The 14,962-nt window shown below is 44.1% G+C and overlaps 1 protein-coding gene across 2 annotated transcripts in view; it reads left to right on the top strand.

Annotated features, from left to right (window-relative positions):
- The window catches only part of CUNH1orf21 (chromosome unknown C1orf21 homolog), a 189,068-nt gene that overhangs the window by 150,937 nt on the left and 23,169 nt on the right, over positions 1-14,962 (top strand). For both annotated transcript variants that reach the window (XM_054587667.1, XM_054587668.1), the window contains exon 4: positions 9,942-10,018. In XM_054587667.1, coding sequence (XP_054443642.1) covers positions 9,942-10,018 — 77 coding nt within the window. The remainder of the gene's footprint in view (positions 1-9,941; positions 10,019-14,962) is intronic.

Raw genomic sequence — 14,962 nt, 5'->3', positions numbered from 1 at the left:
CTGCCACGCTCCCTTGATTCACTTCTGCAACTTTGGTTCCTCCTCTCTGGCGGATTTTGAGGTGTTTGGATGATGGAGAAGCAGTAGAGCGGTTCATTAACTTGGACAGGGAAGCAGTAGTTCTTGTCGCCACTTCTCTTTCACTTCCATCCTTAGCCAACATGGGAGGGAAGCGTGAGAATTTTCTAGAGCAGGGTTCAAAGTTCTGTTGGACACGGTTTAGCTAAATTCTATTATTCACGTCACATGTTGTTGGAGGCTGAACTTTTCTCTTCTTTGGAAGGTGAAACGCGGAGACACTAATTCATTTTCAGACTGCAATGTTTCCTTCAAAGAAAATTCCCAAATGGACAATGGCCTGATTTAGAGGGGAAACAGAGCTTTGCTACAAGACAGCGATGATAGAAGGTGGGCCTGGCCAGGTAGTTCTTTCTTGGAGATTGGGACGGGGCGGGTGACAGACAATGAGGTGGGGGTGGAAAAGGGTCTCCCTGTCTTCAGTGCAGGAAGACGCCACTGTGGAGAGGACATGGCACCGAGCTGTGTCCTCAGGCCTAAGCCTACGGAGCCAAGAATGGAGTTCCCTTTAACCCAAGTTTTCAAAAAGCAGCATGATGACCTTCCAACCCAACCCATCCAAAACACTCCAGTGCATTGTAGTTTCCTCGTGACCGTATGTAAAGGGTATTTATTTGAGGGGAAAGCTCCCTCTTCAATATGTAGGGCCACCCTGCCATGGTCACGAAACCTGTCTCAAGCACAGAACAAGGACTCAGGTAAAGATGGCAAACAAGTTTAAAACAATCATTTATATATAATTATATGCAGTGCTGGTAAATCAGCTCTTGGTGGGTGCCGGGGGAGCTGATTTAAACTGTTGGCCAATTTCCATAGTGTAAATACTCTTACAGAGGCCAATTTCAAGCTACCAGCAGCTGGCTTTCAAAATTCCTGAACAGTTAACAGCTTTCCATGATAAGAGGCAGCTTCTGCGTACTGCGGGATCTATGTATTGTCTGGCCAGCAGCAATAACCTTTGTTTAAAATTTTAAATTTGAGCGACTGCCAGAGAAGGGGAGTGAGGGTAGGAGAAATGGGTGACGGGGCTCAAAAGGTACAAACTTCCAGTTATAAAATAAATAAGTCATGGGGATGTAATGCACAGCATGGCGCCTGTAGTTAATAATTTTTTATTGCATATTTGAAAGCTGCTAAAAGAGTAGATCTTGTAAGTTCTCATCACAAGAAAAACATTTTATAGCTATGTAGGGTAACAGATATTGACGAGACTTTTAATGGTGATTATTTCACAATATACATAAATATTGAATCACTGGGTCGTACACCTGAAACTAATATAATATGTCCAAAAAATGTTTAAATTTAAATGCCTTTGGAGAGGCTCTCACTGGTGACTGCTCTTACCAAGGGTACCCGGTCCCTCGATTCCCTGTTGTTTGCTCCATGTTCTTTATCCCTTCCCAGTGCTCGCCTGGCCTTGACCTGCTTTGGTTCGGGAGGTGCAGGCGCTGCTTTTCAGGTGAGAGGATTCCCAGGGGCTGCCTGTGTCTTTAACATTGTGGGTCCCCCACCCCGAGGCCTTTGTCACAACGTTAGGTATTGAGGTATGAAAGAGTAGTTTAAAATTGCCTGGACTACCCTTATTCCCACCCTCTTTAATTTATACAGATTTGGCTTTTTTAAGAATGCAAAATAGTGACTGAAACGGGTACAAAGGCAGAGTTCCTAATCCTTTTGGCCAATAACTCTCTGACCTTTGGCAACTTGCAAAATGTCTCAGAGCCTCAGGGTCCTGAACAGTGTCCTGAACGTTCTCTTCTGTGAGCCCTCACCTCACGCAGTCACTGTGGGGAGGGCAGGATTAACAGTTAATAATAACAACAACAATAGCAGTAAGTGCTGACTCTGCTGGGCTCTTATCCCGTGGAGGGGCTGTGCTTGGCATTCGCTCTGACCTGACACAGTGCCCAGCAGCCCTGGGGGAGGGGCGGGGGGTCTGCCACCTGGAAGGGTACTGGCAGAGGCAGCTCTTATTTTCATTGTTGCCATTGGTTTTGAAATTACAAGAGACCATAAGTGACAAGGGATCCAAAGCTCTGTTTCTCTACTGTCAGATTTTCACAGGAGCTTCAGTGAAATATATACATATGGTCTGATGTAAGACAAATGAAATACAATTATATCTGTGCTCCAGGAGTTTATCTTCTATAGCAATAACTGTGAGAAGGGGATGGAGGAGAGGGGAGAGAACAGTGCATGTACGCAAATGTGCCAGCATGAATACGCGTTGTTTTTGTTTCATTTGGTTGTTTTGTTGGGTTTGTTTTGTGTGTGTGTGTGTGTGTGTGCTTAGCATGTTTTCTACCAAATGACTTTCACAACAGAGGTAGCATGCATGTTTTGTGAGATTTTACTTCAGCATCCCATTTTTCAAACGGGATAAAGTCTCTACTGGTTCTATTAAGTTTTAGCAGGAAACCTTGGATTTTGTTAAAACATACCCTTTAAGTCATCTTTGCGTGGTAAGAATTTCCACTACGTTATGGTATACTCCAGAATGTGAGCAGGGTGTTATGTTTTGTTTTGTTTTGTTTTCATTGTTCTTCAGAAGAGTGGATGCAACCTTGTATCTGCGTCACATGATGTAGGACTCTTGTTATTTTGAAGACAAAGTTTGGGGGAAACATGTTAGCCTAAAACAGTGACTTTAAATGCTTATAGAAGTCTTCTGACAAAATCGGTTTTGTTGCTAAATGAGAGAAAATTTCCAATGTAGTTATTATTTCTATGAGTCATCATATATATGCAGCCTTTGAAAAGCTACTTTGAAACAATAATAATACAGTAAATGGTGCACAGCGGAGAGATCTCCACCACTAAATGGGTATTTATAGCTTGGAATCAAATTTCCAAGACAGCAAACATACAACAGATCAAACTGTATTTTATTTCAAGCAAATCAGAAGTGGTGATGCAAGGAGTAGCAGACTCGAAGGATGCAAGACTCTGCGAAAATACAGATGCCGGGTGCACCTGCAAAGTTTAAATTGTTCCATGAACCGTGAGTGTGGAAAGGGTGCTGTTTCTAAATTAATATGATGTTCACGCACTCTGTGGTATTAAAGGTGTGTAGCTGAATTGATAAACTGCATATTATAAGTAGTCACCTGACAGTTTTCCGTCACATCCCTAAAAGATTATTTTTTCAAGCTTGGCAAGATACATCTCCATGGCTCTTATCCCTGAAGAATGGGGATCAGGCCTCTATGGTTCATTAAAGCTCTTAAACAAGTACTTCAACATATTTTTCTCTCATTGCCAGTTCTGCTGCTGCTTTTTTTTTTTTTTTTTTTTTTGGCTTTTTACTCAGGAAAAGATTTTCACTTAAGTGGAGAGGCAAAGAATGAGAGAACAAGCAAACTGTCTGCTAAGACTCACTTGCCTTGTAGGGTCTAGAGAGTGAAGAATAGAGAACATAAGAGCAGACATTCAGAAAGCACTCTTACCTCATGGCACACTTCATAAACTAAGACTGACCGTAGCACTCATAAACCCCTGATCTGAAAGCTTCCTAGTATAACAACCTCAGCGAGATTAGAAATGACAGATCATTTGTTCTTACCTTTTCTCCTCAGCTTGGGGCTGAGGCTGCCCAAGGGGGCCCAGCCCCATCCTGGCCCCACATCACCAGTAAGTGCTCGCCTCCGTGTGTTACGGGAATGTGCAACAAATCTGAGGGGGTGTGGGGAGAAATAAACGTGGAAAAGCACAGTAGCTTTTCTAGAAAGCTCCTGAAAGACTGAGAAGATTAGCAAATAGAGACATTTATGGTTACACACACCCCTTTAAGCATTTCAGGATCAATTCTGTTTGCAAAGTTTAGAATGAAGGTATTTCTAGCAGCGCTGTTTCTCCAAAAGGAGAATTTTTTTTAAAAAATGGTGTTTACGCTTTATTGCCTAAGTACCCTATTTATACTTTAAAGAGCTTTTCAACCCCAATGTTAGCTACAACCAACCAGTCTTTTCCTAGCTTCGGGCTAATAGTACATCAATAATGGAAGACGCCTGATTGGATTATTGCCCGTCAGGACTCTATAGAAATCTAGTGACCGACGGCGTCCATCCATGTTGTGAAATAATCAGACCACAGAAGAATTGACGCTGCTGTCAGCTAGAAAGCCTGGGGGCGCTATTAAAACATCCCTGTCCCTGTTCTCTCGACTGATGGGAGAGGTTTCAGAGGGTATAGAAGAGAGTGTGTGGGCAGGGGGCTAAATGTGGACCGAGCCAGGACTACCCACAGAAGGGATGGAAGAAACAGTAGATGAAAAAGGAATCGGTTCTTTCCCATCAGCCAGAAACCCAAAACTCCTGTATGTGAAAACATAAAAAGATTTTTAAAAAGCACACTTTTAAAAAATCCTAATACATGCAACAGAGTTTATTTATTTTTAAAATATATAATATATAATAATAGAAAAAAAAACTTCATGCTAAGAGTTCAAAAGTTGTGCTTTGGCCACTCTTGCTTCTTTTCTGCTGCAACTCCCTGCTCCTGTGAGACCACTCCCCCACCAGAGTGGTCACACCTGATGAAGGGCAGGGACCTGTGGACCTGGGGCCAGCAAGGAAGACCCTCTTGCCTGCTGGGTCCCAGAGTTGGAAGAACTGGATCTGGGGTTGCCATAGGGTCGTGAAAAGATGAAGCCAAGGTGACACGCTAAGAGCAGAAGCAGGGAGAGGGAGAGGCCCTCCCCTGGTCCCCCAGACACAGCCGGGCCTGAGCTCCGTCCCAGTCACACCTGCGAGGGCAGCCAAGCAGCTCTGGCCTTCGGCCCGTGCAGAAGTGCAGATGTGCAGATGTGCAGACGCGCAGATGTGCAGACGCGCAGACGTGCACAGACGTGCAGACGCTCTCCGCATCCGCACCGCCTCTCTGCCCCGAAGCTCCTTTTGTCCCCTGGAGGAAAGCGCACTTCCGCCCGGCACCGTTTCTGCCTTAATGGCCATGTCACCTTTGCATTGCTGGCCCGGAAAGATGCCTTCAGATGGAGCGTCAGCCCGTCCCTTATACATTATAGCCAGGGAGGAAAAATCGCCAGCCAGGCCAAAACTCGGCCCGTCGGTGTCCGCTCTACCTTTTCCTCCTCCATCTCCCCTGTGCATCCGGTTGACCTCCAGTCTTACAAATTCTCATCTTATAATTTAGCATTTGAGTTTTTCTCTGACATTTGCAGTTTTTTTGTCTTTTTGTCCTTGTTGTCTATCTTCTTTCTTTTTTTTTTTTTTCCTTGTTGTTTCTCTCAAAATCTCTTGGGGGTTTTGTTTGGTTTTGTTTTGTTTGCCTTCTTTGTCTTCTTTTTTCTTATTCTTTCTCTCCTAGTCCAGCAAGGTGCCTAGCAAGGAGTGGGCCCCCAGGATCGTTCTTGGCAACTCTCAGTTCTCCTCTGTCCCCAGGGCAGCTCCCTTACTACTGAGCTGTCATTTGTTACGGATCCCGTGCAACAGGCAAGCTGGGAAAGTAGTGCTTTTTTTCCCATTTCCCCAACGCGGGAGCCGAGGCACAGAGGTTGTGAAAGCTGCTCAGGGTCACACAGCAGGAAGCAGAGAGGCAGTCTGTCATCTCCTTGGGCAGGTAATTATAAGGGAAGTGTTGCCTTCATGTAATTATAGTGATACTGGTCGGCCCAAGTCAACAGTTGCATCTGGGAGCTTGGGCCTTGCCATTTGCTAATGACCCCGGATCCTCACAGAGCGAGGATAGCCCAGCTCACTGTCATCATTCAAAAGACAGAAGATAAAATTCTTTTACATTGGAAGGCGGTAGTGTCCTATCTCGCATTAATACCATTTGGGAAATCACACGAAAAACATCAAATGAGATTGTTTCCTCATTCTGTGGGTTACTCCTCAAAGCGGAAATGATGACTCATTTATTTTATAGCTGAATATGTTCCTATTTTTTAAATAGGCATGCGCCCCCTAAGCCTCTCAATTCCAGTTAATAAATGACCTTCTCTAGTTCTCACGTACTTCCTGAAATGCAGGGGTCCAAATGTGCGCAAAACCACAGCCTGTGTGCAGGGCACGGCGGGATGCGTTGAGCGTTCCCCTTCAGTGCTGTTGTGCCTGTTCTCTGTGCAGGTCCCTCCTGAGCAGCCTCCGGAGCTATTATGCCCACCCCCACCTCTTTTGCCTAGGCCTCCAGCTTCCTGCCTCCATCTGGCCCCTGGGATTCCTTTATACTGCTGGGCCCAGAAAAAGAAAATGAGGTTTCTCCCACACTTCCAACCCAGAACCAACGCAGGGAACTTCCCAGGCTTGCCGCTGCCTGTGCCCTCAGAGCAGCACCGCAGACAAAGGAGTGACAGGGAGGTGAAGTTAGAGGGAATTTTTTAAAGAAGCTGTCAGTTGCACTTGCTATCCTGGCTTCCCCTTTGGGAGATGCCACCCAGGGATTGGGGAGCAGCAGCATAAATACAGATGGTTTCACTGTCTCCAGCGTCAGAGAAACTACGAAGGGAAAGACAAGTTTACTCTCGACACTGACAAGCGTGTTCTGCTCATAACGAAAGAAACTTATTCCAAGCAAAGAAGAAAGTTGTTTGATTCGCTGTTTAAAGAAGCCTGTCACTGCCTGACATTAGTTTGCAAGCACTTGGGAGAAATGGAGGCCTTTTTTCAACTGATGGAGCCACTCGGTATGAAAGCGCTCAGGGGGCTTCTGCTCTGCTGGGCCTCTCTCTGTGTTGCCCCCAAGGCAGCTCTGCAGAACCCCAGGGCTCAGTTTGAGAACCATTGTGTGGAAAACCAACAGGGGGGATGCTAAGCGTGAAGGTGTCTTTCCTCTGAAATAGAAGTTCTCAAACTTCTTTTGAGTAAAGGTCACATGGGCCTCTCGTTTGAAGGGCAGATTCCTGGGCCTCGATCCCAGAGACTCACACTCGGCCTGGGGATCTGTATTTTAACACACATCCGGATGATTCCGATACTGGTATGAATGGATCTTGAAAAACACTGTTCCCTGTGGCCGCTATGCTGACCCGAACACCTGAAACTCATACAAGATAATGTGGAATGCAAACTGTAATTGAAAGATAAAATTTTAAAAAGAGGTACAATAATACGTATCATTAATACTTATATAAATATATAAATAATTAAGAAAATGCTCAAATTTCATCTCCTCTAAGGAAAAAAAAAACCTGCTTTGCAAACTGCCTGCTGAGGGCCTTGCAAGGGCTTCAATATAGTCCTACTCGGTCCTAGTTTATTTTAGGTACTTTGTTTGTAAGTGTCAAATACCTTTAAGATAGTTTTTTTCTTGCCAAGAGAGACAATACCTCAGTCGCCTCGCCCATCGCCTCCCAGTTCGATTCTCTGTTTCTGTACCCTGTGCGCCCAGACGCGGCCGCGCACGGCCCCTCTGCTGTGTCTGCTCCAGGAGGGCTTCCTCCTTCCTTCAGCCCTTCTTGGTTTTGTTTGTTTGCTTGTTTGTTTTTTTAAAGACATCTCTTTAAACCTCCCCTTCCCCCATAAGCACCCAGAGCAGAAATTAAGTGATGTCTATAAGCAAATACAGAACCAATTAACTTATTGATGCAAATGCAGCTAGCCGGTGGGCGTATGAACGCTCCATGTCGCAAGATGCTAGGTGTTCTGAGGGACACAAGGAAACATAAGGACAAATCCAAGTCGGTGACATTTTAAAAATAAAGTAAGCCCACAAGGAGACACCCTCTTGAATGGCAGTAATCAAGCATCAGCAGGCACGTGGGGAAGCTGGAACCGTTTGCACGACTGGTGGGAATATAAAATGGTGCAGCCACTTTGGAAAATAGTTGGGTGACATCTTAAATATTTGACTATCAACTTACCATATAACTTTGCAGTTCCACTCCTAGGAATCTACTCAAGAGAAATGAAAATACATGTCCTCACAAAGACTTGTATGCAAATGTCATAGCAGCGTGAATCATAATAGCCAGAAACTAGTGACAGTCCGAGGGATGGATTAAAAAAATGTGGTATATCCATATATCGGAATGTTATTTAGCAATTAAAGTAAATGTAATACGGGTAAAGCGCAAAAATGTTATACTAAGTGAAAAATGCCAGGCTATGTAGTATTCCATTTATATGAATCTTGAAAAGGCACATTTGTATGTAGAGACAGAGAGCAGATTGTGGTTTCCTGGGGCTACAGCCGAGAGCAGGGAATAACTGCAAATGGATTTGAGGAAATGGTTTGGGATGGTAGAATTTTTCTAAAACTGGAATGAGGTGCTAATTGCACAGCTCTATAAATTTCCTAAAATTTATGATTTGGTAGATTACGGATTCACCGTGCCGGGCCCCTAAGCCAGGGACTGCAGCGCCCATGGCAAAGAGAGGGTGTGGACCTGCCCGCCTGGGGTTAGAGCATCAGCATTTTCCGATTGGCCTCCCACCAGCTTTGTAAGAAACTAGGGAGTTCATCTGCTGTCCCCTGACTACATCAGCAGAGGAAACAATATATATTTTATACTTTTTAAATGTTCATGAAAACGTTCTTCAGTGTGAGGAAAGAAAGGTAAGATAGACTGCAGAAGAACCATAATGATTCTTTTCCCAGAAAACCACAAACTTACCCTGTGTTTTGGAATACTGATGTTCTACGGATAAGCTGATGGTCAATAGCAGACCACCACCAGAATGTGTAAGTCATTGGAATTTCATTGGCATAAGTGGCTTTTGTGGTCCTAGGAGAACTACGACCTCAGAAGAGCTCACTCTGGGCCCATCGCTCTGCATGTGGTGAGAAGGGCAGGTTGGCCCACAGGACTTGATTCCTCCCCTTCACCTGGGGCTTGGGTCATCGACACGCCCCTGGGTCCTTGAGTGTGCAGTCCTCTCTCAAACTGGTTTAGCACAGTCTTTTCTTTCATGTTAGGGGTATGTTTTGTGAGCAAAGAATAAAGCACCTTGAATTTTTTTTTTTTTTCCTAAATAATAGCTGTAGCCCTGGCTAGTGTGGCTCCGTTGACTGGGTGTCATCCCGCGAAGCGAAAAGGTCGCCAGTTCAATTCCAGGTCAAGGCATATGCCTGGGTTGTGGGTTTGGTCCCTGATCGGGGCACATTCAAGAGGCAACCGATCAGTGTTTCTCTCTCACATCGATGTTCTCTCCCTGTCCTTCTCCTTCCCCTCTCTCTCTCAAATAAATAATTAAATTAATTAAATTAATCAAAATAAAAAGTACTGTCTAAAAATACAGAGTAATAGTATTAACGTTACTGATATATTGGTGTTTTAGGATTTAAGAATGTTTCTTTTCCATCTGGCTGGTTTACTGGGAATAAGAAATCAGATTAGGCTAATAGCAAAAAGTGCCTCAAACACAGGCTCGTACTGACTATTATTAATTCAGTTGAATGCAATCCGAGTGTTTGTGGTGGGTGGCAGGGAGTCTTTACTTTTAGTCATGCCCTTGTCTCTGTCACTTCTGGAGCCTGGTACAAAATTGATGTGTCAGTAACGACAGTGGATTTTTACAAATAAAACACACTGAAGCAGTTAACCTGGGCAAGCCAGCAAGGCCTGCGATTGTCCTCTTCTGCTCTTTCTGACACTAGAATCTTCTGTTCTTTGATTGTTACTGTTTATAGTAACTCGACCTAAAAACCAAATAGTAACTACACATCATTTTCTAAACAGAGTCGTAGCTGTTGTAAAGCGAATTTCTCTCTTCATGACAACGTTCCCTGTCGGTAGTTCTACCTGGGCTGTGAAACATCTTTGCGAGGACTTTTGTCCTTGTGAAGTAACCAGCTGTTGGAGGGTCCCAAACTCATGAGCATTTCTGTGATGGGAATTCATGCTATTGTTGAATTGCTGATCCTCATCTAGTCTTTTATGTGTGTATGTTTCTGTGTTTCAGGAAAAAAGTGCCAGTTCAAATGCAAGACTTAAAACCAATAAAGAGATTCCAGGATTAGTTCATCAACCCAGAGCAAAGTAAGTTCTAGTTCCTATTTTTATATTGTTTTTGAAGCTAAAAATATTTTCACAGTGAATTCCAATTTGCTCACCAGATAATCAAGACTAATTATACAGCTTTAGTAATTATGACCAGTGTGGTTTGGTCTAACAGAGCAGACTAGAGTCCCAAAACAGTCCCACAAAATGTGACAGAGCAGACATTTAAATGATCAGTTAGAAGAAAATAAATGGGAATATCTTTCTGATTGTGGGGGAAGAAAAAAAATTTAAGTAGGTCACAAAGGATGCAGATCTTAAGGAAAATGATAAATTGTATTGGCCACATTAAAGTTAAGAATTGTTTATCAAACTATACTGAAGGAGAGTAAAAGGTCACAAAATGATGAAATAGTTTGCAACATATATATAGCTGAGAAGAGTTGGATTTGCAGACTACATAAAGTATTTTTATAAGTCAATGAGTAAAAGACAGAGAACTCATAGAAAAACAGGCTAAAGATGAACAGCCATTTCACTGAAGAGGAAACATGAATGGCTGATGTGTATGAAAAAAAGGACACTTCCCACCAAAAATTTAGGAGTCTGACAATACAAAGCATTGACCACAAGGTGCAACACGGGCACTCTCGATGCCTGCGGTGGGAATCTAAACTGATGCAATTACTTTGGAAAACAGTTCGCACTATTAGTAAAATTGTACCTGCACACACCTTCCCGCAGCAGCTTCCCTGTCAGGTACACAAAGTCTTGTACCCATGAGCCCGCAGACACATCCGCAGCAGCATTGTGTCTGTGAACTCTCGAAGCTCTTTAAGGTGAAACCTGAATGTCCATAAAACACAGGTCTGGCACAAATAACACCCCTTTTTCATTACAAAATCATAAGCATGTAATTCTGTAACATAACTTTCAAGCACACCATATGACATTTTAGGTGAAATGTTCACATTAAAACTATAAATTATTACACTCACATTATTACCGTACCAACCACACTCACGCAGGCCTTATTTCTGCTGGACTCTGTATAACGGCTAACAAAAATATGGCATATTCTTATGACAGGAATACTCCATATCAGTGGAAACGAATGACCTCTAGCTACACATATCAAGATGAACAAATCACACTAATGTAAGGTTACAGCAGTAAAGGAAGTAGTAGTACCTGCCTGCCTATAGTTTCATTCATGTAAAGTCCAGAAACAGACAGAACTAAGTACTATGTTATGTATGTATAGGTGGCGAAACAATAAAGACAAGCAAAGAAACACCAAGCCATTAAGTTAAGAATGGTGGTTCTTTCTGACTGCGTGGGAAACAGCGGGACCATGGGTTCTGTTTCTTAAGCTGGTGATTACCAGGATGTCCCTTTATTATTATTTAAAAACGGACAAATAACATTTTACGTTTTCTCTACTCAGTGTTGTGTATTTCACACTTGAAAAGTTAAAGAGAATAACGAGTAGTTTTCTAAATTGTTCTAGGACTAAATCTGCCTTGGTGTGGCAACAAAATAGACTTGGAGTGACGTCGCTGCCACCACCCCTTTCTTCAAAGGCGCTCTGGCATCCCAGAGGGTACCAGCCTCTTTGGTGGTGTTCCCCCTAGATATCAGCAAGTCGCCTGGGGCCCCTGATCACACAATCGCCACACGCAGCCCACTCCAAAATGAACGGGACCATTCCATACGTGTAATAGTACCCCGCCCAAGTCAAAATCATAAGTAGAAGTTGTGTTCTCTCTGATTCCTCCCAGAAAACTGAGACAAAAATAGCCTCGTGTGTAATCACTTTGCCCTGGCTTAGCGCCTGTGGAACCGCTTCGGCCAGGGCTACTGTGGTATGGCGATTACAGCTCTTCGGGGGCTCCTGAATGAGCTCAGGGATTTAATTTTTCACTTGCAAAGAAAACGAGACATTTTAAAATCCACTTATCATCTCTACGTCAGTATAGTGGTGCAACCATTTGGGCACCCTCAGGCCAACGGGACACTATAATCACAAGCCCTCCGGTTCCTTTCCCTGGTAATCACTTTTATCTACACTAACTTTATCTGCCTTTGGGAACAACAGATATCTGATGACAGAACCTAGTTATCTCTTCATCCCAGCTATTGGATACGTGCTATTTTTAAAGGCTTCCCTTATCTCTTGCGTTCTAAGCAGAGACTAGATTAAGGAGAATTTCTTTTGCCTTTAGAGTGAATGCTAATTTAACTTGGACACGCTGAAACAGCACCCTTTGCAAACTGGCAGGAGCTGACACTCTCAGGGAAATGGATGAAATTGGCTCATGTTTCTACATTAAAATTATGAAGAAAATCCTCACACAGCAGCATGCTCACGTGTGCACGTGTGCATCCGCATACGTGTGTTGTGAACTATGATTCATTGTACATTGGGTTCCTGGGATTCAACTAAGAAATCCTTCTGAGGGACCAGAGAAGAGCTTTACTTTTCCTACTTGCTGATTCACGGGATCAAGGAAACTCTTATTTATTATGCAATTGTATAAAATAAAATAATGAGTCTTTTCCCCCATGAGTGGAAGGACAATCTCGTATCAGACAATGGCAGATTCGTTAATGACGAAGATAATTCTTACATCTTCCTTTGCTCCAAAACGCAGACCACATTCTTAGGGACTTTGTGATCTCAGGCAAGTGACCTAATGTCTCTGAGTTTCAGTTTTCTCAGAGAAAAATGGAAGCGCCTTATAGGGCGGGGGAGGAAATGAAATAAGTACGCCCGTTGCTTATCACGAGGATTTGGTCAGAACGCCTTAATGATTAGAAACTACCCAAATGCCCTTAAATTGGGGAAAATAAACTACACCATGGAATATTCAAGTTAACATTACATTAGTCCATTTAAAGTTGATATTTAAATTCGCTAAAGTGAATGTCCTGGGACAGTGTGCAGTGCTGGAGGGGCCTCGCAAACGGAATACCAGAAGAAATGAGTAAGCCCTGGAAGATTCCACTGAGTGCGATGCACTCTTTGTACAGTTAAAACAACAGAAATAAATCAGGGTGGGAGGTAAATCAGCTCTAGGTTGTCGTCGAGGTCCTAGCTTTTGTTTTTTGTTTTGATTTCTTGGGTGCTTATCCTATTATTTTTAGAAAGAAAATAATGAGCTGAAAGTGAGCGTGCCCCACGCAGGAACCACAGGCAAGGGTGTGTCACGATGTGGGGATTAGGATTAAGCCCGCTTCCCTGAGGCCCAACTGAAAAATAATAATGACGATCGTGAAGAACTGTGCCAAGGTTTGCCGGGAACCCACTGAGTCACTGAATTTCATTTCTGCAGGTGACGTATTAGGGAGTTAGGGCCTTGCCCTCTCATACTTTGCTGGCTGCAGTTTTTATTATTGGGAAACTTTTTTTAAGTCGCTGACCATAACAGCCACGTGTCTTTCAGCTCCAAAGCTCCTTTGGCCCACCTCCGGTTCACTTGCTTGCTTGGCAGAAGGGTCAGTCCCTCATGTTGTCATCCTTAGTCTCATGAAGCGGAGAAGTCACAGGAGGAAGAGCCTTTGCTGGCGCAGGGCTAACTCACAACAGCGTTGCCATCGTCAGCCAGGGGCCGCAGGACGTCCCCCCCAGGGGCGCGCCGGGGTTTGCCGGGTCCAGCTGTAGTTACTAGAGAGACTCAGAATTACTGAAATTGTTAAGCTTTGTTCGTTAAATCAGGCACCAACCTACAGGCTTTTTTATAAAGGACTTTCAGACTACTTTACCTAATGTAGCATCAAGTATACTTTATACTTTATAAACTAAATCCTGAAGAATTCAGTCTTTCCTTTCTAATATCTTGAGGAGAGAGAGAAAGCCAACGTGCTTTTTCGCCCCCGGCTCTGCACGCACACTGATCTAACGGTGCACCAGGAAGCACGTAGGAACGGAGGCGTTACCTAGGAATCGAAGGACAGCTTCTCGCGGTGCAGTTTATGCTATCCAGCATAAAAACTAGCATTAACACTGCTGTGTTGATGAGGTTTCCACAAGAGAAGAGGACATTTATCTAAGCAGCAGCCAGTGGATGTGGGCTAATTTATTTCTTCAGAGTAAAAATTCTGTCTCTGCCCTGTTGGAGAAGTTTCAGGGCTTCTCTCTGAAACAAACCTACGAGAAGCAGCCGAGGGAGCCTCCTGATTTCAGGTACCTCATCCCTAAGATGACGCCCAGGTGACAGAGACCTCGCGTGGCCATCTGTGCCACCTGCCAGGGTCTGCCTCACTTCCAGGGACAGCAGAGTTTATCCGAAAGAGCTTGTGTGTGCGTCAGGATTTGATAATAAGTAAGTCACCCTTCTTGCATTCAGCCTGCCGTCTAACAGAGCCCACATGTTGTACTTCAAGGTGGCAAGGCAGTGAACCCGTCTGGCGCGCGACTCTCCTTGGTAGGTTTTGAAATGAGGCAGAAGCAGGCGGGGTTGCTGGCGCGCTCTCAGCAGTTCGGTGTTGGGGTGTGATGGTAGAGGTGCACCCCATCGAAGAAAGGCCGGTTGCCTCCATCTTATTAGCATTGTTTCTCAAAGGGCACATGTGAAAATGAAAATGCTCCTTCATTCCCTGACGTGAGCCTCCACCGCAGAGTTAAAGTCAATATTTAGCTCAGGATCCAGGCGGGGATGGGAATACACTGTCTTGTCTATAATTCTGGGTTGGGTAGCTCTTGTCCAGTTTGTTTTAATCACGGGATACCTGCTTTGTCTTGTTTGTAAAGGGCTCCAACGTAGGTATTAAACCACACAAAACTGAAAACACCGAGCTTTTGGCTTTCGTTTTTGCTCTACCATCTTGGGGTCGTAACCTTCACCTTTGGTCCCACGCTGCTGGCGTGGACACCTGTGCCTGAGCATTCTTGACCACAGGATGGCAGACCCATTTGCAGAGTCCCTTTTACTTAAGATTTCACCTTTTTCCGGCTAAGTGCATATGTTGAGTACTAACCAC

The sequence above is a fragment of the Pteronotus mesoamericanus genome, unplaced genomic scaffold (assembly GCF_021234165.1).
Source record: "Pteronotus mesoamericanus isolate MK-2021 breed Mesoamerican mustached bat unplaced genomic scaffold, CSHL_Meso_final scaffold_1186, whole genome shotgun sequence".
Taxonomy (NCBI): Eukaryota; Metazoa; Chordata; class Mammalia; order Chiroptera; family Mormoopidae; genus Pteronotus; species Pteronotus mesoamericanus.
The sequence above is the reverse complement of the archived record's forward strand: the minus strand, read 5'-3'. Positions and strand labels throughout refer to the sequence as shown.